The sequence below is a fragment of the Marmota monax genome, unplaced genomic scaffold, assembly GCF_021218885.2.
Source record: "Marmota monax isolate L192 unplaced genomic scaffold, Marmota_monax_Labrador192_F-V1.1 WCK01_AAM20220418_F8-fsc00228, whole genome shotgun sequence".
Lineage (NCBI taxonomy): Eukaryota > Metazoa > Chordata > Mammalia > Rodentia > Sciuridae > Marmota > Marmota monax.
The window spans coordinates 392,030-417,500 of record NW_026695240.1 but is presented as its reverse complement, the minus strand read 5'-3'; the positions used below and the strand labels follow the sequence as shown (position 1 = coordinate 417,500).

Genomic DNA, 25,471 nt, shown 5'->3' with positions numbered 1-25,471 from the left:
TGCCTCTTTTGTCCATTTTTAAATTGAGTTTTTAAAAATCATCTGTACTATCTTTGAAACACCCTCTGAACCTGTAGTTATTTCATAATTAAGGTTTATTTTAAAGGCCAGGAATTATGACACACACATGTAATCCCAGCAGCTTGGGAGGCTGAGGGAAGAGGATCACCAGGTCAAGGCCAGCCTCAGCAATTTAGCAAGGCCCTAAACAACTTAGCAAGACCATTTCTCAAAATAAAAAGGGCTGGGGCTGGAGGGTGGGGTTGTGGCTCAGTGGCAGAGCGTTTGCCTAGAATGTATGAGGCACTGGGTTAGATTCTCAGCACTGCAGATAAATAAATAAAATAAAGATCCATTGACAACTAAAAAATTATTTTTAGAAAAGATCTGGGGATGTGGACTAGTGGTAGACTGACTCCAGATTCAACCTCTGGTACCAAAAAAAAAGAGTTAAAAAGGGCCGGGGTTGGGGTTCAGTGGTAGAGCGCTCACCTAGCACATGTGAGGTGCTGGGTTCGATCCTCAGCACCACATAAAAATGAAATAAAGATATTGTGAAAAAAAAAAGAGTTAAAAAAATTGTTGCCTGGCCTTCCTTTCTTCCCTGACTCCTATTAGCTGAAGCACCAAGATCCACGGAGCACAGGATGGAAGGAACATGGAATCCACATTGACAACCTTGCTAGTCTCCCTGACAGCTGGGCTGCTCATTTTAGAACTATTCAGGATGAGGGAATAAGCTCATATCTCTTTTATGCGACTGTATTGCTAGGCCTATTTGTTATAGCAGCTTAGCATATACAGTTATAGGTAAAATTTCATTACCAAATAATAGTTATAGTTTTTAGTATAAAACTATACTAAAACTAGTTTTTATTCATACAGAAATAAAGATGTCTACTTTTTTTCAATCATTTGAAATCTCTCAATAATTACCTTTTTATAGATGCATTTTGTTATACCCTTGAGTATTGCATTTTACACTAACAGTAGAAAATATACATTGACTGATCTGTTGTTTTTTTTTTTTTCCCCCTGGAGGGTTACCAGGAATTGAACTCAGGGGCACTCAACCACTGAGCCACATCCCCAACCCATTTTTTTTATATTATTAGAGACAGAGTCTCACTGAGATGTTTAGCGCCTCCCCATTGCTGAGGCTGGCTTTGAACTCATGATCCTCCTGTCTCAGCCTCCTGAGCTGCTGGGATTACAGGCATGTGTGAGTCACTAGGTTTGATCCTGAGCACCACACAAAAATAAACAAATAAAGGTATTCTGTCCATCTACAACTACAAAAAATAAAAATAAATTAAAAAAACCCACATCAAATTGTGTACTTTATTTTTATGTGGTGCTGAGAATTGAACCCAGTGTATCACACGTGCCAGTCAAGCACTCTACCACTCAGCCACAACCCCAGATCTGTTTTTTTTTTTTTTTAACAGAAAAGATATTAAGTTAGGGACTGGGATTGTGGATCAGTGGTAGAGCGCTTGCCTAGCATGGCGGGACCTGGGTTCGATCCCCAGCACCACATAAAAATAAAGGCACCTAAAAAAATAAATATTAAAAAAAAAGACATTGAGTTAGGTATTTGTTATTCTGCTTTCTAATAGCCAATGCTAATGCCAAATCACAGATTCCGGTTAATAGTAAAGCCAAAGTGGAGCCATCTCCAGAGTGGAACCAGAATGAGAACAAATAGATGCAGGTTTGTGTCTGCTGGTGGCCAGCTATGTCATCTCAAGGTCATCACCCCTCTCTGGGCCTCTGCCTCCACATTTATAAATAGAGGGGTTTAGGCAAGATCTAAATTTCTTCAGTGGGTCCTGGATCCCTGGGTGCTTGGGATCTGAGGCCTGAGGGGGACAGATCCATGACAGAATTTTTTGCTATGTAATTTGATTTTACTCCCGCCCAAAGAAAGTCCCTAGAGACCTACCCTGGGCCACCTGGATGACAACTTCATAGAGGACAGTGCTGTGAGGTTCTGGTTTTTGTGATCACAATCTCCTTAGTGTGACGCAGGGGTCAGGAGAAGAGATGCCCCCTGAGGCCAGACAGGCCACGTTCATGAGAGAACGAAGGGTCTCCCAAAGGGGGCGGTGGCCTCAGCTCCGGGAAGGCAGCCTCGTTTGGCTATTGTGGCCATATCATGGGAAGAGGCCAAATATCTGGATTTTTTGAAAAGACAAAAATCTATTTTTAAATGTCGGCGACTGATCCACATTTTTACACAACACAGTGGAAGAGGGCAAACAAATTTGTCTCCGAGGGCCCTTCTGACCTAAGATGACACTGAATGTGTACTGTGTTGATGCGTCAGGCTACCATGGGGGGGGGTCTTTGTCCCTCAGGTACCGCCACCCACTCTGCACACCTGCTGTAGGCCCAGGTAGGCTGCCCTTCTGTGAACGGGCTCCCCACTGCGCAGAGGCCCTCAGTCTTCCAGTTGGGTTTGTCCAGCAGGACACTGGAGAGGAGAGAGGAGGAGCTCCCTCCCTGCCTGACTGACTTCTGCCACTGCCTGGTTCCTCTCCCTCCATCCCAAGCTCCTACCAAGATGGCTGTCTCCCTCCCCTCTTCTCAGCCTCCCCTCTGCCCCAGTCCCTGTGGGGGTCTCCCTGGCCCTAGTGGGTTCCCTCAGCCCTGCCCGCCCCTCTGTAAATAGTCCCTTCATTAAACTCTCCTCAATTCCACCACTTTGAGGGAAGCCATTTGCTTCCTGCCAGAACCCTGAATGACACAGTTACCTTTGGGTTGTCAAGACTCCAGGACAAATGACAACTGTCCTACTTTCGCCTTTGCATTCATATTGAGTGATTTTTGCCATTTACTTATTCTTCTCCACTGAGGTGATCAGCCATTACAAGGAAAATAGATTTCTTTAGAATAAAGCTTTATTTATATATTTATTAAATTTATCCATATATTTAATAGTTTGAGACTTGTACAAAGCAAAGGAATGACTACTCTTTCATTCATTGCTGGCTAAGGGGGAAAAGATAGGGACTTATATGTGAAATCATATGTTTGGCCATTGGTCTGGAGAAAGACTGAAAATGAAGACACCAAATAGGGGTACCCCTGTGGGGTTGTCGTAGCCTTCATATCTGCCAGGGAGAAGAGCCTGGCACAGCTACTCGGAACGCTACCTGACGCCCCTATAGGTGGAATGAAATTAGAGCATCTCCCCATTAGCCAGCAATCTGGCCACTTGTGTACACATTTCCAAAGGCTTTTTTTTTTTTTTTCAAAAGGAGCCATGTGAGCATGTTGAGTGAGGGTGATCTGTTGCTGGGAGGAGGTTCAAGGTCGAGGGCAGCCTGGTTGTCCGTCCCTGGGAATGGATCAAAGGTTGTGTACACACCGAGGTCCCCGCTATGGTCTGAATATAGCTGATCCTCTCTGAGACTCACGTTGGGATCTGGTCCTCCATGCAGCAGTGTAGAGAGGTAGCAGGGCGTTGACGAGGTGATGAGGATCTTAAGAGAGATGATTGCCTTGCAGGGTGCAGCGGCGCAAGACTGTAATCCCAGCAATTTGGGAGGCTGATACTGAGCATCTCAGAATGTATCCCCTGTGGATAAAGGGGCACTAACTAATGTATACCTGAGATAATTAAAAACTTATTTTCACCCCAAAATCTGTACCCAAATGTTCATGACAGTATTATTCATAATAGCTAAAAAATGGAAGTAACCTAAATGGCTATTATCGGCTGAATGGATAAAATATAGATTATCCATACCATGGAATATTATTTAGCCTTGAGAATGAATACAATACTGATCCCAGATACAATATAGATGACCCTTTAAAACACTATGCTAAGCAAAAGAAGCTAGACACATGAAAAGGCCATACAATATATGATTTATTTATTTTTTATAATTTTCTTTTTTAGTTTTAGGTGGACACCATATCTTTATTTCATTTCTGTATGGTGCTGAGGGTTGAACCCAGTGCCTTATGCAGGCTAGGTGAGCAATCTACCACCGAGCCACAATCCCAGCCCCAATATAAGACTTAATTTATAGGAAATTTCCAGAAGAGGCAAATCCATAGGGAAAGAAAGTAGATTAGTGGTTGCCAGGCACCAGGGGAAGGAAAGGGGGAGTGAGTGCAAATGAGTCTGGGGTTTCTTTTTAGGGTAATGAAAATGTTCTGATGTTAGTACTGATGGTCACATCACTCTTTGAATATACTAACAACTACTGACTTTACATGTTGAAAGGGAAAATTTTGTAGTATGTGAATTATAGCTCATAGTAAAGCTGTCATTATAAAAAAAAAAAAAAAAAAGCCGAGCATGGTGGAACTGGCCTGTAATCCCAGCAATTTGGGAGGCTGAGAAGGGGATTGCAAGTTCAAGGCCAGCCTCAGCAGTTTAGTGAGGCCCTAAGCAACTTAGCAAGACTCTATCTCAAAATCCCTGATACTACAACTACTACTAATAATTTTTTAAAAGATAGTAAGAAGCTGGGCGCATGCCTATAATCCCAGTGGCTTGGGAGGCTGAGGCAGGAGGATCGGGAGTTCAAAGCCAGTCTCATCAACTTAGTGAGGCCCCCTACACAACTCAGCGAGGCCCTGTCTCTAAATAAAATATAAAAAGGGCTGGGGATGGGGCTCAGTGGTTAAGTGCCCCTGGGTTCAATCCAGAGTACAAAAAAAGAAAACAGCAAGAAAGATCCTGAGCAATTTCCTTATAAGCAAGCGAGGGAGAAGCTTCGCATCCTTCCACTCCCCTTGCTTTGCCCGGGGGTGGCTGGATTTGTAGTCAGCTCTCCCATGACTGTTGCTGAATGATGTAGGAACCATTCCTGTCTTCAGGAGCAGCTTGGTCTAGCTTGTTCCTTCTTAGGCTTCACTTTCCCCCACCTGTCCATTCTGTCCTACTTTTAGTTTCTAATCAATCATCCAAGGTGCCCCCCCTCCCCCCATTCCCCTGCTTCTGCCCTGGTCCAGTCTCATCTCGGTCTCCTGGGCTCTTCCCAATCTTCTCCCTGGGCTTCTGGCTGCCCTTCTTCCCCTCTCTGCTCTACTCCCCACACAGCCACCTGAATCACACCTCTCATCCTTGCCTTCTGTTTTCATTGCTGTGACCAAAAGATGTGACCAGAGGAGGGAAAATTTATTTGGGGCTCAAGGTTTCAGAGGTCTCAGCCCGTAGAAGGCCACCCCATAGCTCTGGGCCTGAGGAGGAGCAGAACATGGCAGGGGAAGGGCAGGGAGGAGGCAAACAGCAGGAAGTAGGGAGGGCTAGCTCTGCTCACCAGGGTGAAATACAAACCCCAGAGGCGGCCCCAGTGACCTACTTCCCCCAGCCACACCCTGTGGGCCCACATTCCAGCCGGGGTAATCCATAGCAGTGGATTAACTCGCTGATCAGGTGAAGGCTCTCACTGCCCAGTCACTTCAGCTCTGAATTTCTTGTGTGGGCTCACACATGAGCTTTTGGGGGACACTCCATTTTGGGGGACAACACCCTCCCCTTCCTTAACCTACACAGCTCTGCAGCTTTCACTGATGTGTTTTTCTGAACAGGAGTAGAAAGGCTACTCAAATATTGAATGAACCAACGAATGACTAGGGCCACCTATGGTGGCAAAACAGGGACGGCTTCCTGTGCAAGTGGCAGCTCATGAAAACTTTGAAGGACAGGGACCTTCTTGCTACGTGGGCAGCCGAGGGTAGGGGAAGGCGTCCTAGGCTGGAGGAGCTGCCTGTGCCCACACCTGGGCCTGGACAGGGGTTGGCCAATGGTGGGGGGTGGGAGACGGTGGAAGGGAAGCTGCGGTCCCTGGGGAGCCGGGCTCATCAAAGCCTGTTCTCCAGACGAGCGGGAAGCCGTGCAGAAGAAAACCTTCACCAAGTGGGTGAACTCGCACCTCGCCCGCGTGGGCTGCCACATCGGGGACCTCTATGCCGACCTCCGGGATGGCTTTGTGCTGACACGGCTCCTGGAAGTGCTGTCGGGGGAGCAGCTGGTGAGGCCCTGAAGGGCTGGGGAAGGGAGATGGGTCTGGGGTCTCACCGTGGGGCTTGGACATCGCTGGATTTAAGAGGCTCGGCTAAGGGCCTGGAAGAACGCCGTGGAAGGGCACTGTGGGTGAGAGGCGCCTTGATTCTGATGGGTGGGGCTGTGGCGCAGGGGTGGAGCTTGGAATGGAGGAGCCTGGGTGCAAGGTTTGGAGCAGAAGCGGGATCCCATCGGACTAACAGGCAGTGGTTCAGCGGAGGAACCCAATCACCAGGAGTGGGGCCATGCTGGGGCTCCATCCGAGGGAGTAGGCTAGTGACGAAGGAGGAGATTTATTAGAAGGCACCCCAGGGTTATTAGATTGCAAGGGGCAGGGCCATCAAACGGACACAACTCAGTTGTGAATGTCAGTGGATGAGGGCGCAGCGATCTTAAGCTGGAGGCAGGGTTCGAAGGCAGGGTGAGACCTAGCCCTGGGGGTCTGGGGGTGCAGACCGCATTGCATGGGTTTGGCTTGTTGTATGGGCTGGAGTTGAGTTTCTGGGATTGGATGGGGCCCCATCTCAAAGGGTGGGGTTCTGATGGGGTTGAGATTCACTGAAGAACTAGGGCCCAGAGCTTGCAGTGTCGAGGATTATAGCTGCAGAGCAACACGCGCCTTTGGAAGGAACAAGGGGAAGAGTCCTGGACTGAGTCGGAGCTGGGTTGGAATGGACGTAGCTCTAGACAGGGCCCTGAAAGGGAGGCAATAAAGGATGTGGTCACGGGATTACTGGAAACTCTTGTGAATTGATGCAGCCCTCCAATGGAAGGGGCGGGGCTTCACGACGAGGGGTGTGGTTATCAGGTTGGAGGTGAGAGTTAGGGGAAGAGATGAGGTCAGGCATGAAAGGATGCGACCCTTGAAGGGCTCTGGCTATGAGAAGAAATAGAAAGATTGGGGCCTGGATCTTAGAGAAGATGAAAGGGGCGTGGCCTGGTATTGAGCCCCGGGGGCGTGGCTATGTGAGAGGCGGGGCGAGGGTGCGTGGCCCTTGGCCAGGCCGGCATTGCCCAACGCCCTGCTGCTCCAGCCGAGGCCCACACGGGGCCGCATGCGGATCCACTCGCTGGAGAACGTGGACAAGGCTCTGCAGTTCCTGAAGGAGCAGCGTGTGCACCTGGAAAACGTGGGCTCGCATGACATCGTGGACGGGAATCACCGACTCACGCTGGGGTTGGTCTGGACCATCATCCTGCGCTTCCAGGTGATCCCCCAGTAACCCCTGCCCAATCTGCGCCACTCCCAGGCCATAGGAGTGCACCCCCCACCCATTTACCCAACCCTCCCAAAGCATTTCTAATATGTTCCAGGAGGTAGGGATGAAAATAATGAAAAAAATTGTCATTACCACCCCTTCAATGTGATCATCATTTTTGTATTGTTCATTCTAGGGACCGTGCTAAGCACTTGACATTTAATTCACACAGCAACCCATAAATTAGATCCTATTTATTATTCCATTTTACCAATGAGATAACCCATAGGTGAAGTCATATACTCAAAGTCACACGTATTGTGTGGGATTGGAAATGTAATCAGTTCCACACAATCTTTTGTTGTTGTTGTTGTTGCTGTAGACGGACAGAATACCATTATTTTATTTATTTTTATGTGGTACTAAGGATCGAACCCAGTGCCTCACACGTGCTAGACCCCAGATCCACACAATCTTGCTTCAGTTCAGAAAGAAAAAGACAAATTTTTCGCTTTTATGGAGCTTACATTGTAATAAGGGGGACATATGATAAATACATAAATAGACAAGATGTGTAGGAAAAGATAACTCTAGGCAGAGGAGAAATATTTTTTGGGGGGAGTACTGGGGATTGAACTCAGGGGCACTGGACAACGGAGCCATATCTGCAGCCCTATATTTTGTATTTTACTTAGAGACGGGGTCTTGCTAGGTTGCTTAGTGCCTCACCATTGTTGAGACTGGCTCTGAACTCTCCATCTTCCTGCCTCAGCCTCCCAAGCCTCTGGGATTACAAGCGTGCACCACTGCACCCAGCTGGCAGAGGAGAATTTCAAAAAGCTTTGTAGAAAAGAATAAATTACTAAAAATCAGTAACAGAAATATAAATATAAAATATCAGGTTGGTGTTGCGATTTTAGACATGGTAGTCAGAAAAGTGCTGGCTGAGAAGCTGATGGCTGAATGACAGAAGAGGAAGGGAAAGACAGGCGCAGTGGCGCACAATGGTGCTTCCAGCAACTAAGGAGGCTGAGGCAGGAGGATAGCGAGATTGAGGCCGACCTCAGCAACTTAGACCCTGTCTCAAAATTAAAAAGTAAAAAAGGGCTGGGGAGAAAGTTCAGTGGCCAAGTGCTCCTGGGTTCAGCCTCCAATACCAGAAAAAAGAAAGCAAGAAAAACAAAACAGGAAACCATGAAGGGAGGAAGCATTCTGGGCATTCTGGGCAGGGGGCTCTGAGATGCGAAGGCTCTGAGGAGGGAACCGCTTGGCATGTTGGAAGTACCAAAGGAAGAACAGCGTGGCTAGGGAGGAGAGGCAAGGGGGAGGCAGGGAGGAAACGCGGTCAAGGGGGGGTGATTTGTGTAGTGATTTGGGTTTTAGTCATTTGGAGACAGGGAGCCATTGGAGAGTTTTATCAAGGGGAAATGCATAATCAGATTTAGAAACATCCCCCTGGGTTGGAGGTGGTCATCCAAGTTGGTGGCCAAGAGCCCAGGGAAGAGACTAGATCTAGACCAGGGTGGGGTATAGGGAAGTAAGGGGGGGCAGGAGGGGAGGACACTTGGAAGATGGAGTGGAGAGGCCATAGGGAAGGGAAGGGGAGAGGTGTCCAGGACCCCATGGCCTGCTAGATGCTCTGGCCTGGGGACCAGGGAATGGTAAGGCTGCACTGGGACAGGACAGGAAGGAGGGGCAGGTTTGGGGAAGATACTGAGGCCCTTTTGGGACATGGTGGCTGTGGATCTCGGAATTCAGGGGAGGGAGGGATTCCATCGGGCTGTGGTATCCTGGGATGGAGCTCAGAGGACAGGCATGGGCTGGAGGTGTCTGTGCAGAATGGGGGAATGAGACTGGGGGCAGGTCACAGCTGGTGGCTAAAGCCCTGCAGCAGGTCTGGAACTCCCTGGGTTTGAATCCAGGAATCTTGAATCCCACCTGAGGCTCTAGAACCTGCTCTAGATTCTTTGCCACTAGCGCTTTACCCAACACCAGCGGAGTGGGATGCAGCAGCAAACCGAATAGATAAACAAACGTGGCCTCTGACGGTCCCTGAGTTTTCACCCATCAGTGGGAGGTGGTAAACCTCCTGAGTAAATGAAACGCGGGGGTGGGGAGAGTGGGCGAGGAAGGCGTGGGATCTGGATGTGTGTTGAGATTTAAAACTAAGTGGCCAGCAAAGGCCTCCCTGAGCTGGTGATATTTTAGTAAAGACCTGAGGGGGAGCTGGGCACGGGGGAGGGGGGGGTGCATGCTGTAATTCTAGAAGCTTGGGAGGCTGAGGGAGGAGGATCCCAAGTTCAAAGGCAGCCTCAGCAACTCAGTGAGACCCTGTCTCTGAATCAAATATGAAAAAGGGTTGGGGATGTGGCTCAATGGTTAAGTGCCCCTGGGTACAATCCCCAGTACCAAAGATTGGGGGGGGGCGGGGGGGTAGACTTGAGGGAGAGGAAGAGCCAGGTGTGAAGCCTATAATCCCAGTCACTCAGGAAAGCTGAGACAAAAGGATTGGTAGTTCAAGGGCAGCTTGGGCAACTTGGTGAAACTCTATATCAAAATAAAATAAAAGGGGTGGGGATGTAGCTCAGTGGTAGAGTTCTTGCCTACCATGTGCAAGGTCTTGGGGTCAAACCCAGCACTGAAAAAACAACAACAAAACAAAAACCTTAAAGTACAAACAAAAGACCTGAGATGGATGTGGGGACACACACCTGTAATCCCAGATGCTCAGGAGGCTGAGGCAGGAGGATCAAGAGTTCAAAGCCAGCCTTAGCCATTTAGTGAGGCTGTAAGCAACCTAGGGAGATCCTATCTAAAAATAAAAAATAGGGGCTGGGGCTGGGGTTGTGGCTCAGCGGTAGAGCACTCACCTAGCATGCGTGAGGCACTGGGTTCAATCCTCGGCACCACATAAAGACAAAATAATGTGCCCACCTAAAACTAAAAAAGTACATAAATAAATATCTTTAAAAAATAGGGGCTGGGGTTGTGGCTCAGCGGTAGAGCAGTCACCTAGCATGGGTGAGGCCCTGGGTTTCATCCTCAGCACAACATGTAAATTAATAAATAAAATAAAGGTATAGTGTCCAACTACAACTAAAAAAAAATATTTAAAAAAATAAAAAATAAAAAGTGCTGTGGATGTGGCTCCGTGGTTAAGCACCCCTGGTACCTCAAACAAACAAAAAACCTGAAGGAGGAATGAGCCGTGCAGGGATTTGTGGATGGGGGGAAAGGATGTTCCAGGCAGAGGGAGGAGCAGTGTGCAGACACCAAGGTTGGAGACCAGGTGAGTTGGCGAGGAGGCCAGCGGGCTGTGGGGTGGAGAGACTGTGGAGGACGGGCCCCAGCCTGAGCAGGGAGAGGTCAGGAGGGCCTTCCCTTTCCCCTGAGTGGAAGGGCGCCTCAGAAGGCTTTGAGGGGAGGAGCAGGGTCTGACGTGAGAATCCAGAGGCCAGGGAGATCAGGATGAAGGCCACCACACTAGCTCAGGTGGGACAGGGTAGCAGCTTGGATCAGGACAGTGGCCCAGACACTCAGTTCGGAAGCTTCCCTGGATATGGAGACCTGAACCCACCACCGCTCCCCCCAGTTGTGTCCCTTCTGGCTCACTCCAGAGCTCACACTCCTGAACCCCCACCTCGTCCCCCTCCTCCTTGTCACCTGCCACTCTCCCTGATAGCAACATGGCCGGGGATCAGGCGGTCTCCAGCCCTGCAGGCCCTAGGAGCCATTTCTTTGTGTCCTTCCAGATTCAGGTCATCAAAATTGAAACGGAGGACAACAGAGAGACGCGCTCGGCCAAGGACGCTCTGCTCCTGTGGTGCCAGATGAAGACGGCTGGGTGAGCCCCTCCTCAGGGGCAGGCGGGCCTCTGGGGTTCCTTACAGACAAGAGCTTGAGGTGGAAGCGATGACCTGAGTGTCAAAACTGACAAGTGAAACTGGTGAACTGGTAGAAAAGCATGTCCGCTTCTCTGAACTGGTCAAACAGCCTAAGGTCAGATTCAAGTGTGGAACTCCCAGGCTCCTTAGAGAGCCGTGCAGGAAACTGGGGGGCTGAGGGCTGGGGACAGGCCCAGGGGTAAAGCGCTTTCCAGCCTGCATGAGGCCCTGGGTTCAAATCCACAAGCATGCGCGCGTGTACACACACACACACACATCACACACACACACATTTACACACACAAAAGTGGGGGGCTATCCCTGACCTCTGCCTTCTCTCTCTTTCCCCTTCTCATCCGGCCCCTCTGGAGATTTCACGGGCACCTGAGTGGCGCCCCTGCCCTGTGTGCAAGCCCTGGCCACCAGGCCACCCCTCCATCTGGGAGGGCACTGCCAGGGCTCGTGCAGCCTGGGCAGCCACGTTCAGGGTCCTGGGAGATGGTGGGGGTGGGCACAGGCTCTAGTGGGCATGTTCCCTTAGGTCCCGGCCTTCTGTCCTACGGGGTGGACAGTGGCCTGAAACTCAGGTGCCTTCTGGAGAGGAAGGCGGCCAGGCAGGGTGGGTGGAGCTGCGCTTTGTTCTGCTGACGTCCCTCTGGGGCTGTCCGTCTGTGATGCCCTTTGTTTCCCCACGAGTCCCCCCTTTGCTCCCCGTTCTCCCGGGGCCCACACCCCCTCTCTCCCTCCCTCCCTTCTCTCCCTCTTCCCTCTCCCCCTCCCTCCCTCTCTCCACATGGCCGTCTCTCTCCCTCTTCCCTCTCTCCTTACCTCCCTTGCCTCCTTTTCTCTGCCCTCCTGTCTGCTCGTCTCCCCCCCCCCCCGTCCCTTCCCATCCATCTCGCCTGTCCTTCCTGTCTGTGTGTCCATCCATCCGTCTTTCCACATCCTCGCTCCCTCTCTCCTGACTCTTTCCCTCTCTGCCAGTTACCCGGAGGTCAACATCCAGAATTTCACCACCAGCTGGCGGGACGGCTTGGCCTTCAATGCCCTCATTCATCGGCACAGGTACCAGCTGGCCTGGAGCAGTGCGGCCCCGCCCTGTACCCTACTCTACCCTACCCCGTGTCTCCACAACTGCTGTGCACAACTGCACACACAGAGGGCTCGTCCCTCCACCTCTCGGCATGCATACACACTTACTTCCTTTTATGTATGTGCCTTTCACATTTTCACACAGGTACACACACATACACACACACATACACACACACACTTTTGTCTAGGCCACATACCCTGTGAACATGTGTGCTGTTGCACAGAATGTGCACACAAATGTAGTTGCCGAGGCACACACACAGGTAGCCAGAACCTACTGCTTAGATGTCCCAGAGTGGGGAGCTCACGATGTTGTAGTCTGTCCATTCTGGTGTATATGCAGTGCTTTCCCCATCAGAAAGTCCCTCCTCAAGTGGTACATATACACAATGGAACATTACTCAGCCATAAAAAAGAATGAAATTATGGCATTTGCCAGTAAATGGATGGAACTGGGGAATATCATCTTATGTGAAATAAGCCAATCCTCAAAACCCAAAGGCCAAATGTTTTCTCTGTTATGTGGATGCTAACACACAATAAGGGTGGTGCGGTGAGGAAGAATAGAGGTACTTTGGATTAGCAAAGGAGAATGAAGGGAAGGGAGAGAGATGGGAATAGGAAACATAGTAGAATGGATTGGCTGTTACTATCTGATGTGCATATATGATTCCACGGCCAACGTAATTCTACATTATGTATGCCCAGAAGAATGAGCAGTTACACTCCGTATGTGTATAATATGTCAAAATACATTCTACTGCTAGTATAACTAATAAGGACAAATAAAAAATATCTAAAAAAGGAAATCCCTCCTCAAGGGGAGCGCCAGAATCCCCCTTCCTGGTTCTTGCACACTCACATATTCATACCTCAGGGCTCGGCCCAAACTGAGTGTGGGTCAGGCACCCAAAAAATTACCCCATGTCACGATCGTCTCCATGACAGATTGGGGAAACCGAGGCCAGAGGCTGGGAGGAGCTTGCTCATGTGTGGCAGAAGCCAGTGCTCACCTTCTCCTGCTGGGACCACATGTTCCCTCAAACCCTCGTCTCTCACGTGGACACATACTCATCTGCATGGGGAGGCCCTCACTGCCCCACGGAAACTCACAAGCTGTAACCTGGGTCATGCTAACAACGCTTACCCAGCGCTGTCTGTATACCAGGCATTGTTCTAGTGCTCTTCACCAAGTCATTGAGCAGTCAAAGACCCTACAAGGTCTTTGCTATTATTATTATTATTGGGGGGTGGGTACTGGGGATTGAACTCAGGGGCACTCAGCCACTGAGCTACCTCCCAGCCCTGTTTTGTATTTTATTTAAAGACACGGTCTCACTGAGTTGCTTAGTGCCTCACTGTTGCTGAGGCTGGCTTTGAACTCATGATCTTCCTGCCTCAGCCTCCCAGTCGCTGGGATTACAGGCGAGTGCCACCGCACCTGGTTGGCCTTTGCTATTTATTCATATTTTGCAAATGAGAAAACCAAGACACAGGGAAATGAGGCACGTGCCCAGGTGACAGTGAAGATGTGACCAAACTGGGGCTCAAATACCAATGGGCTGGCTCCAGATCTCACCCTTGTAATCACTACATAACAGTGAATATTAATATATGCAGGTAGGCGTGTGTGTGGCACATGTACGTGGCCATCATGTGACCCACGTCAGGGCTGAAGGCATTTGCACTGTTGGGTCGTTTCACACACAGGCAGGCGCCATGTGGGCTCAGTCTATTCCAAGAGCACAAGGGCTGACCCACCACACACCTGTGCACATAGGCCGGCTCACTCGTGTCCAGTGACGAATGCAAACACACACACACACACACACACACACAGGTTCGCAGGTCGCTCACACACAGGAAGTGCTGCACAGCTCTGCCCTTTGCTGGTGTCCCCACTCCCACCCTCGCGCCTGGTGGGTCAGACGAGGATACTCTTCACTTGTTTGCCCACTGGCCCTGGAGGCCCCCTGCTGCCTGCCCGCTCTGTGTCCCTGCCCAGGCCTGACCTTGTGGACTTCGGCAAACTCACCAAATCCAATGCCAACTACAACCTGCAGAGAGCCTTCCGCACAGCTGAGCAGCACCTGGGGCTGGCGCGTCTGCTGGACCCCGAAGGTGAGCCCTGCATGAGCCCAGCCCAGGCTGCTGCTTTGGAGGACGCCCAACTCCATGGCTACCTTTATCCCAAGTCCTAAGGCCATTCCAAATCCACCGCCATCCCCAAGCCCGCCCCTTCCTCACTTCCAGCCTCTCCCCCTTCCCATACCCACACCTCTCCCTCTCTCTGTCCTCAACCCCAGCCCCATCCCATCCCAATCCCAACTAACTCCTCTTCTCCCCATCACCAGTTTTCTACCCAACCTCGTCCTCAACCATCTCCCCCAGACCCGACCCCCCTTTTTCCCCAATCCCAGTTCCAAACCCAACACCATCTCTGACCCAACCCAATCCTCCGACCCCATTTTCAAAATTGTCCCCATCCTCCAGCACATCTTCAAATTCCAACTCCATTCCTACTCCCCTATCCAGTGCCTGTCTAGTCTGATCCGCAGCTCGACTCCTTCCCCAATCTCAGTCTCTTCTCACCCCTTCCCTGACTTCAGCCTCACTCCCAGTCTACAGTCACTCCCAACACCAACCCCGGCTCCGAGGTAATGGCTGCTCCCTTTTTCTGAGCATCGACTGTGTGCCGAGCACAGGCTGGGGATGTTATCAGAACTGTTCCCTTTCGTCCTCTTGCTGCCTGGCTCTGAGAATTGAACACGCAGAGAAGTCAGGTCACTTTCCCTGAGTCACATTGAGAAGTAGTGATCAGGGCTTGATGACCCCAGAATGCACAGTCTCAGTGGGTCCTCTACCCTGCCTCTGAGAGCTGCACTCTGTGCTCAGAGTCTGGCACATTGGGCAGAAACAAACACTGAGCAACAGAGATCCCAAGGTCACACACCTAGAAAAAGTCATTATCATGCCCCCCTGCCCTCCAGACGTGAACATGGAGGCTCCCGATGAAAAGTCTATCATCACCTATGTGGTCTCTTTCTACCACTACTTCTCCAAGATGAAGGCCCTGGCCGTAGAGGGGAAGCGGATTGGGAAGGTATGAGGAGTTAAGGGGTGGGGTTGGTGGGACCCCAGCTGGGGGAACATGTGGGATGAGGCTGACGGAGACTCCTTTGCCGGGTCAGGTTCTGGACCAGGTGTTGGAGGTGGGGAAGATCATAGAGCGCTACGAGGAGCTGGCAGCTGAGCTGCTAGCGTGGATCCACCGCACCGTGGGCCTCATCAGCAACCAGAAGTTTGCCAACTCGCTTAGTGGGGTGCAGCAGCAGCTGCAAGCTTTCACGGCCTATTGCACCTTGGAGAAGCCCGTCAAGTGAGACCCAGCACAGAACGGGGGTGGCGGCTAGAAGGCTCAGGACAAGGCCACTGAGCTCATGCCCCTTCAGGTTTCAGGAAAAGGGGAACTTGGAGGTACTGCTCTTCAGCATCCAGAGCAAACTGCGTGCCTGCAACCGTCGCCTCTTTGTGCCTCGGGAGGGCTGTGGCATCTGGGATATTGACAAGGTGAGGTTGTGGATGTAGGAGAGAACCAAGATTGCTTTGTGTAGTTGTATATGTTGTGTACTACTCAAGGGAGGTGTAACATTGTAGATAATATGGATTGTCTATTATTCTGACAATTTTCCATGAGGAAGCAACATATTTTTCATAAAGTTGCCATAGATATACTATGAATGGCCTCGGTCAGAGAAGGAGGCTCTTTAAACTGGGGGGAGTTGTTGAAATCTGACTGCCTGCCTCCTCTTGTCTCCTCTAGGCTTGGGGCCAATTGGAGAAGGCAGAGCATGAGCGGGAGGCTGCCCTACGGGCTGAGCTGATCCGGCAGGAGAAGCTGGAACTCCTAGCTCAGAGGTTTGACCACAAGGTGGCCATGAGGGAGAGCTGGCTGAATGAGAACCAGCGCCTGGTCTCTCAGGTACAGGTATAGGGCTTGGCTCCGGGGGAAAGGGAGGGAGGATGGGCTGATGTCTCTGTGACTAGAAAGCGAGGCTTGATCTCCTGAGCAACAGGGAAGGGTTGGTTCAGTCTCTTAGGTGACAAATGAGGGCAGGCAGGGAATCCTAAGTGAATGGTGGGTAAAGGGAGTGAATCTGATCTCCAAGGTAACAGGAGAGTGAGGCTGGTCTCCAGGGTAACTAGAGAGGGCAGAATTCATCTCTTTGGAAATAGGGGAAATGTTTAACTCAGCTTAGAAGTGAGAAGGGAGGTTGTATCTGTTGCCCAGGGTAACTTAGGAGGGTAGAACTGGTTTCCTAAGTAACAGAATAGTGTAGACCAGGTCCCCAGTCTCCAGAACAATGGAAACATGGGGTCTGTTTCCTGGGTAACAAGTTAAGGGTTAGAAATGTAACAGGGAAGGGTGGGATGGGTCTCCGGGGCAACTGGAAAGGTAGGCTGGTGTCTAGAGTAACAGGGGAGGATAGGACTGGTCTCCAAGGTAGAAGGGGAAGTGGCACTGAGTTTGGGGGTAACTGGAGAGGGTTTGGCTGTTTCTCTGGGTAACAGAGAAAGGTGGGACTGGTCTCCAGGGTAACTGGGAAAGGTCAGCTGGTCTCTAGGGTAATGAGGCAGGTAGACCTGGTCCCTCTAGAGCAATGAAGGGGAGAGGTTCCAGGGTCTCTCAGGGTCAAGGTAACAAGTGGCCTGCTGAGGCAGCACAGGTGAGAGTCTGGCCTACACTGCCCCAGGACAACTTTGGGTATGAGTTGCCAGCAGTGGAGGCAGCCATGAAGAAGCACGAAGCGATTGAGGCGGACATTGCAGCCTACGAGGAGCGGGTGCAGGGTGTGGCAGAACTGGCCCAGGCGTTGGCAGCTGAAGGCTACTATGATGCCCGGCGGGTGGCAGCCCAGCGTGACAGCGTCCTGCGTCAGTGGGCCCTGCTGACTGGGCTGGTAGGTGCCCGGCGGACCCGGCTGGAGCAGAACCTGGCCCTGCAGAAGGTCTTCCAGGAGATGGTCTACATGGTGGACTGGATGGAGGAGATGCAGGTGAGAGTGAGGGCCAAGCATGGGGGTGGGTGCCAGGAGCACAGGGAGGGGTGTAGACCCTGAAAGGATTGGCAGAGAGGTTGAGATGGAGGGGGAGAGGGAAAGCCAGGAAAGGAAGAAGAGAGAAGAGAGACAGAGAAAGAGAGACAGAGATACTGAAATGGAGAAATCCAGGGACAGGGACAGATTAATCCAAAGGGAAATAGTGACCGTTTGGGAGATAGAAAAAGAGGGAAGCAGAGAGATAAAGACAAAATGACAAAGATAAAGACACGGGAGTGGAGACAGAGTGGGAGACGGAGCAGAGAGAGACGGAGAGACGGAGAGAGGAAGGCAGAGACGGGACATTGGGACAGAGATGGATCCCAGAAATGTGGAGATGACACAAAATGAAAGCATTGAGAAAGAGAGTCAGGCAGACAGGGGACAGCAGCCACAGGGAGCACGAGACAGAGATCAGAGTTCCAGACAGTGGGTCGGGCAGCAGAGGGCTGGCGGTGGTGCGGGGACAGGGCCAGTCAGAAGTGTGTGTGTGACACTGCCCTCACTTGCAGGCTCAGCTGCTGTCCCGGGAGTGTGGGCAGCACCTGGTGGAGGCGGACGACCTGTTGCAGAAGCACGGCCTGCTGGAGGGGGACATCGCTGCCCAGAGCGAGAGAGTGGAGGCTCTCAACGCTGCAGCCCTGCGTTTCTCCCAGCTGCAGGGTGAGTCCAGGGACAGGGTCAGGATGGAGACTCACAGGATGGTGCTAATAGAGGCAATAATGACTTCTGAAAGGTGGAAGCAAGGAGTGGGTGAGCATCTGAATGGAGGTGAGGGCCACACACCATTAGGAAAATCATGGGGTGGGGATTGGTGCCCTGATTAGTGCCCTGAGTGGGACATTGGACTACTACTCAAATTCTTCTGGCTTTGAGATTCTGCAATAACATACCACATTTATTGAGCATTTATGTACTAGGCCCTTCATGGCCTGATCTCAGTGAATACTTTTTTTTTTGGTACCGGGAATTGAACTCAAGGGCACTTGACCACTGAGCCACATCCCCAGCCCTATTTTGTATTTTATTTAGAGACAGGGTCTCACTGAGTTGCTTAGTACCTCGCCATTGCTGAGGCTGGCTTTGAACTCGTGATCCTCCTATCTTAGCCTCCCTAGCCACCGGGATTACAGACGTGTACCAGCTTGATGAATACCATTAAAAAAAAAAAAACTGTGTAAGAGGAACAAAAAACTGTGTAAGGGGTTGGAGATGTGGTTCAGTGGTAGAGCTCTGGCCTAGGATGCTCAAGGCCCTGGATCTGGTCCACAGCACTGCAAAACAGACACCAGAAAAACTCTGTAAAGTAATGTAGAGTCAGGGCCAGTTCAGCCGCAAGTGATAGAAACTCAGTTCAGTTGGCTTAAGGAGTGGTGAGACAGTATTAGCTTATATAACTAAAGTGTCTGGGAAGGGATGCTTGGACTTCAGGCATGGCTGAATCCAGGAATGGTTCTTGTTGATTTTAAGACCCTCTCTCTGTCCCTGGTGTCTGTTTTGGTGTCGCTGTTGGGCAGTCCCTCCCCTTGTACTATAATGCCGCAGTCCGGCTGCTGCAGCAAAATAACCAGGGGTGACGAATAACTTGTGTACGTTGATACAGCAGGAGTAGGAGCCGGTTATTGCAGGACAGGAGCAGTATTTATACATTCCACACAGCTTATCTAATTAGCATAAACTAGATGCAGCAGTCAACCAATCAGGAATCTCCACACTTAATGGCTTGCTTTTGTTACTTCTCAAACCACTCCCTCTGGCATTTTGCCAGGCACCATCCAGACTTGTTTACGAACTCTAACATTCCCCTGGCAAAATGCCAGGTGTTATTTTTGACTTGTTTACAGACTCTAACACTATAAACCTGGGATCATTCAGCCCTCATGTCCATAACCCAACAACTTAACAGACCAGAAGCCCCTTTTCCCTTTTTCTAGCAAAAGGTCCAAGGAAAGCTTTGGCCCCATGAATTCTATCCCCGTTGCTCAGCCAATCATCGTGGTATCAGTCCCCTCAAAGACTTGGCCTGAGAAAGAGGAAGATGCAGGGTATGGATGCTGATGGGCAAAACCAGGACTGGCTCTAGAAGGTTACCAGTTGAGTCTTTGCATCGACCACGGGGAACCCTGGGACATTTCATTAAGAGAGTGCTACAGGGGCTTGCTGGTAGGCTCTGGGCTTGGGTTAGGTGACTTGAAGGTGACTCAATGCAGTGTGTTTTGCTGTGAACCAGAAGCTGTCAGGACATGGGGGAATCAAGTGGTCCAGATCTTAATCATTTTGTCTGAACCGTGGGAGGAACAGAAGGAGAGTGCACCTGATTGGCGGTGGTTATTCGCCCTAGTGGGGCAAGGGAGATACGTGGTCACTTTTGTGGTTTGCTCTGTGACTTGGGTTTTGTCTGTGGCCAGGCATGACTGTGGTGTGGGCTTGGTTTTGTCCCACTCCCTGCCATCACAGATGGCCTTATCTGATGGTGATCTGCGAGATTCCTGGTACTCATTAGCGGCTGTGGGTGCTGAGGGTTTCTAACCCACCTGGGGCCATGTCACATCCTAAGAACAAATGTTGAGGTTTCCTTCCGAGTCCAGGAGAGGATATCCCCATTTTGGCTTGCCCCCACTCACCTGCATCACACCCCCAGGGGAAGCTGTTGGGACCTTCTTTGTCTGAAGGATGTTTGTCCCAGGAGGCTCCTTCTGTCATTCTCCTTTTGGAATTTCAAGTAGCATTGAGAAGGCAGCAGGGTGGAGCATATGCTGTCCCCGTGCCTGGAGGCAGCCCTGCCTGATTTGTGGTCCAGAGTGTGATCTCCTGATTGGCCACTTATTACCTGGTCATCAGCAAGCTGTTTCTCTCCCTTGAGCCTCAGTTTCCCTCTCTATAAAATGGAATCAGCAAGGATACTGGTCCCTTAGGATGGCTATGAGGATTAAGTGACTGTGTATCAGAGTAAGGGCTGGATACATGGAAGGGGTGTTGCTTTAACTGTTGTTCAGTCAGATGCTGTGACACTTGCAAACATCTGTGAATGTCCATAACTACAGAAACGCTGCATTCCATCTAGGGCACTGTCTCCCACACTGTTTTGACTCCATAATGCACCTCCCTTATTATCCAGAGTTCACACATGTGCGCATGTGCTTGTGTGTACACAAGTGCACACACTGATACAAAAGTTTTATAAAACAATACAGAACTAGCTGAGCATGGTGGCACACACCTGTAATCCCAGCAATTCAGAGGCAGAGGCAGAAGGATCACAAATTCAAAGCCAGTCTCAACAACTGAGTGAGACTCTGTCTCAAAACTCAAAAAAATAAAATAAAATAAAGAGGGCTGGGGATGTAGCTCAGTGATAAAGTACTCCTGGGTTCAATCCCCAGTGCCAATAATATTAATAATAATCATCATTATTATTATTCAATACTTCTCCTTACCTTGTGTGTTGAATCCTGATTGTGTATTTGTTCTATTCTAATCCACTAAAGAAAGGTTGGCTATGACTCAGTATATAAATTTCAGAGTTGTCTAGTTACACACCAGAGATCCAAGAGGAAGACTTTTTTTTCTGAAATATTCCAGAAAAAAAGGAAAGTTGAGGTCATCACTGGGATTAGTAGATAAGGCAACAGAGACTTACAGAGAGAAGCCAGAAACATGGTTTAAGAGCAAGAAAGTTTCCTTTGGCCCAGCTCCGATGGAAACACAATTTACTCTCTAATATTAAAATCTGAGATGCTCAGAATCCACTCATCATTCAGCCATATGTCACCCTTTGACTAGGCTGCAACTGGGCTCCAATCTGTGACGGACAGTGGTGGAAATGACCCAAGAAAGCTCCCAATCAGTGGGAGGGACCAAGTAGTCAGGCTGGGATGGGGGGAGCAGAGAAACTGAAAGTTCAGAGGACGTGCTTGCGCCAATCGTGGGGTTTCAAAAAAATCACCTGAAGGAGGGAAGGCGTGACATGGCCACTGAGGAAATCACGCCAAGGGCAGGTTAGGTAGCCCCCACCGCACCACCTTCCCTTAGGCTGGTGCTCGACTTGGGACCCTCCCCTTCTCCTGGCCCAGGCTACCAACCCTGCGACCCGCAGGTCATCTGCAACCGCGTGAACCACGTGCATGGCTGTCTAGCGGAGCTGCAGGAGCAGGCGTCGCGGCGACGCGCGGAGCTGGAGGCCTCGCGGAGCCTGTGGGCGCTGCTGCAGGAGCTGGAGGAGGCCGAGAGCTGGGCCCGGGACAAGGAGCGCCTCCTGGAGGCCGCGGGCGGCGGCGGCGGCGGCGGCGGGGCAGGCGCGGCGGGTGGCGCGCACGACCTGTCCAGCACCGCGCGCCTTCTGGCGCAGCACAAGATCTTGCAGGGCGAGCTGGGCGGGCGGCGGGCGCTGCTGCAGCAGGCTCTGCGGCGTGGCGAGGAGCTGGCTGCGGCCGGCGGCTCCGTGGGCCCGGGCGCAGAGACCGTGCAGCTGGCGGGTCTGGCGGAGCGCGCGGCGAGCGCACGGCGCCGCTGGCAGCGGCTGGAGGAGGCGGCGGCGCGGCGCGAGAGGCGGCTGCAGGAGGCGCGGGCCCTGCATCAGTTTGGTGCCGACCTTGACGCACTGCTGGACTGGCTCCGCGACGCTTACCGCCTGGCAGCCGCCGGCGACTTCGGTCACGACGAAGCGTCCAGTCGCCGCTTGGCACGCCAGCACCGCGCTCTCACCGGGGAGGTGGAGGCGCATCGCGGGCCGGTGGGCGGCCTGCGGCGCCAGCTAGCGACACTGGGGGGCGCCAGCGGGGCCGGACCTCTGGTGGTGGCACTACAGGTGCGTGTGGTGGAGGCCGAACAGTTGTTCGCCGAGGTGACCGAGGTGGCCGCACTGCGGCGCCAGTGGCTGCGGGACGCGTTCGCCGTGTACCGAATGTTCGGGGAGGTGCACGCGTGTGAGCTGTGGATCGGTGAGAAGGAGCAGTGGTTACTCGCCATGCGTGTGCCCGACTCGCTGGACGACGTGGAGGTGGTACAGCACCGGTGAGCACGTGCTTGTGGCACTTGCGGGTTCCTGTCCCCGCTGGGACCTCCCTGGGGTCCACAGTGAACACATTCTCTCAGGTGGAACCAGAGGTTCCAACCTCAGCTTCACCCTTAACCAGCCTTTTGACAGTTCTGCAACTCACCCAACCTCTCTGAACCTGTTCGCTCATTTGTAAAATGGTGTTGATGATAGTCCTGTGTCACAGGCTCATGATGAACAGGAAGCACATACACACCTATGAAACACTTAGCCAGTGCCTGGGGGGCAGGGAACACCCACCCACAGCATTTGCTATTGTTACTATGAGGTTATATTCGCCTGGCATGCATTTACCCACCTGAAGTCCTCCAGAGACACCCCACCTCAGCCTGCCCCTGCACAAATGTCATCTTTAGCTAATCAAATAGCTCCAACCTCTGTCACTTTTGCTTCTCTCACCTGCTTTACACTTCGTCATAGCCCTCCCCCTGTGACATGTCACACTCTGATTTGTGCTGGCTGACTTAGTCACCAGTGTTAAATTCATGGGTGAACAAGGCCTGTTCTCCCTCTGTCTCTCTGAGCCTCCTGTCCATCCATCCACCCATGCATTCAGCAGGAGTGGACTGAGTGTCTGCTCCCGCCAGGTCTTGTGCTGGGCATTGCTGGGAACACGGGCTGCCCCTTGCCCATGCTGCATCCACAGCTGCCCAGCTGTTTTGAACCAGGGAGAACTATGTCCGGTTTAAAAAGATCTCCCAAGCTGCCATGGGGAGAGGGGCTGGAGGGGGAAAGAGGAGGGTCTGGGAACCCAGAGAAACAACTGGGTTGGGGACTCAGATGGTGGGGACAGGCCTCGGCCAGAGCAGGAGGCCAAGAGGAAAAGCCATGGGCTGACAGGCTAGATTATTGTCCAAAACAAAGCCCAGGGGTCAGATCTGGGAGATAGTGGAACTGTCCCCTACCTGGGGACCCAGAGGAAGACAATTCCCTCAAGATTGTGGGGAGATGTTGTCACAGGTTGAGTCACAGTGGGTATGAGAGCCCCAGGGAGGTATTTAAGGTTGGAGACAAGTTCACAAGAAAGGAGGTTGAGGCTGAGAGTGAGATGTGGAGGTCATGGATTCAGGGGCTTGGGTGGAGACTGGGGAAGGGTGGGATGGCACCAGGAGGTGTAAGGGAAAGCCTGGGGACCCAGGACAGAGTGCTGAGGAATCTAATATTTAAGCAGCCTGTAGAAAAGGAGGAGCCAGCAAGGGAGTCTGAGAAGCGAGGCTGGAGAGCTAGGAGCACAACCAGGAGAAGGTAGTTTTGCACAAGCCAAGAGGTGGGCAGGTCCCCAGGGGCCAGGCCTCTGAGTACCTCCATCCTCCATCTGCAGATTCGAGAGTCTGGACCAGGAGATGAACAGTCTGATGGGCCGTGTCCTGGATGTGAACCACACAGTCCAGGAGCTAGTGGAAGGGGGTCACCCCAGCTCAGATGAGGTGCGCTCCTGCCAGGACCACCTCAACAGCAGGTAGGTGGGGCTGGGGCTGGAAGTCCTTCCTGGTATCTCATACCAGTCATTCAATCATAGAAATCAAAGATGTGTTATTTCAAACACCTGAGATGTTAATGGCCACCTGATAAATCAGCAAAATCTTGACAAAAAAAAAAAAAAAAGCAACACCCTGTGCCAATGATGATGTAGTGAAATGAAGATACAATGCATTTCAGTTGTCTGCTGAGTTGTTCAGAAAGGATTGATTGCATATCCACTATCCACCAGGAGTTTTCCCAGGCACGTTAGATAATCTTGTTTTATCCCCCAGTATCCCAATTTCCATAGTAAAGCTTCAGAATTTAGAACTTTTTAAGAGTAGTAATGAAATCATCTTTTCTCCTGAAACACAACCAGCAATCCTCTCAGTGTGAATGTGGTTCATAGATGGAGATGCAGATCTGAAGAGGGGAAATCAGCCCGGCATGGGGGTGCATGCCTGTGGTCCCAGCTATGGGGAAGCTGAGGCAAGAGGACAACTTCATCCCAGAGGTTCTAGGCCCCTGAACAACAGAGTAAGATGCAGTCTCAAAACAAAGAAGAAGAAGAAGAAAAAAATAAACCCAAAGAAGTGAAATCCTCATCAAAGACTACCAATCTAATAAGTAGGAGTCAAACCCAATTCTGTCTGAATCCAGAGCTGGGGTTCTTTATCACATGTATTCAGTCTTCCCAGCAACCCTATGGGATAGAAATTAGCCTGTGTAAATATGGCTCAGAGAGATGAAGATACTGGCCCAAGGTCACACAGCAAGTTAGGGGATGAAAGCTGAATTTGAAATTGAATATGTTTGACTCCAGAGACTGCTTTTTCCCCACTCTGGTACTGAGAATGGAACCCAGGGCCTTTCACATGCTAGGCAAGTGCTCTACCACTGAGGTAGGCCCCCATCCCCCAAAGACTGCTCTTAACTGCTGCCTTGTGTGATCCCAATATCAAGAAATTTAAAAGCCTCTGTAGCTTTGACAGTCCCACAGCATCAGGACCTAAAAAGATAACAGCAACTCTAAATTATAGATTTAATGAGATCTATATGCCAAGCGCTAGCCATATGCTCTCACTGAACATGAAATGAAGAGGACATTATTGTCTCTGTTTTTCAGATGAGAAAACTGAGGATCAGCGAGGGAAATTATTTACCCAAGGTCATGTGGCAAATCTGGCCAGAACAGAACTTGAACTCAAGTCCCTTTAGAGTCCTAATCTCTGCCCTTTTAGTGTGTCCATTCTAGAGAAGACAGTTAAATAAACTAATTAATGAACAAAATATTTAAAGAATAGTAAACCTTTATGGAAGAAAGGGTCGAGCATGCCAGGGATTGGGGGAAGGCAAGGGAGGGCACAGAATATTCTAGGCAGCAAGCACAGCCTAAGCAAAGGCCCTGAGGCAGAAAAGGGCTTCGTGTCTTCCCAGAGATTATCCTCACTCAATGATAGTAGCCAACAAGTACGTCTATAAGCATTTCATAAATTCCAACTCTTTTGACCCTTACAATGTTCCTCTGAGGTAGGTGTTGTGTTCAATAGCTATTTGTTGGACCCTGATGTCCTAAGCCACCAAGTTCTCAATAGGTACCATATTAGAACTTAGTACTGAGAAATTTTAAACTGTTGTCATTAAAAATT

The 25,471-nt window shown here is 50.9% G+C and overlaps 1 protein-coding gene across 1 annotated transcript in view; it reads left to right on the top strand.

The window, feature by feature from the left end:
* The window catches only part of Sptbn4 (spectrin beta, non-erythrocytic 4), a 74,923-nt gene that overhangs the window by 9,531 nt on the left and 39,921 nt on the right, over positions 1-25,471 (top strand). Inside the window, exons 3-15 of the mRNA XM_046440268.1 lie at positions 5,845-5,996; positions 7,063-7,236; positions 10,980-11,071; positions 12,096-12,176; positions 14,212-14,327; positions 15,197-15,309; positions 15,398-15,585; positions 15,659-15,776; positions 16,030-16,188; positions 16,961-17,263; positions 17,818-17,968; positions 21,379-22,318; positions 23,683-23,820. Of these exons, the coding sequence (XP_046296224.1) occupies positions 5,845-5,996; positions 7,063-7,236; positions 10,980-11,071; positions 12,096-12,176; positions 14,212-14,327; positions 15,197-15,309; positions 15,398-15,585; positions 15,659-15,776; positions 16,030-16,188; positions 16,961-17,263; positions 17,818-17,968; positions 21,379-22,318; positions 23,683-23,820 (2,725 nt within the window). The remainder of the gene's footprint in view (positions 1-5,844; positions 5,997-7,062; positions 7,237-10,979; positions 11,072-12,095; positions 12,177-14,211; positions 14,328-15,196; positions 15,310-15,397; positions 15,586-15,658; positions 15,777-16,029; positions 16,189-16,960; positions 17,264-17,817; positions 17,969-21,378; positions 22,319-23,682; positions 23,821-25,471) is intronic.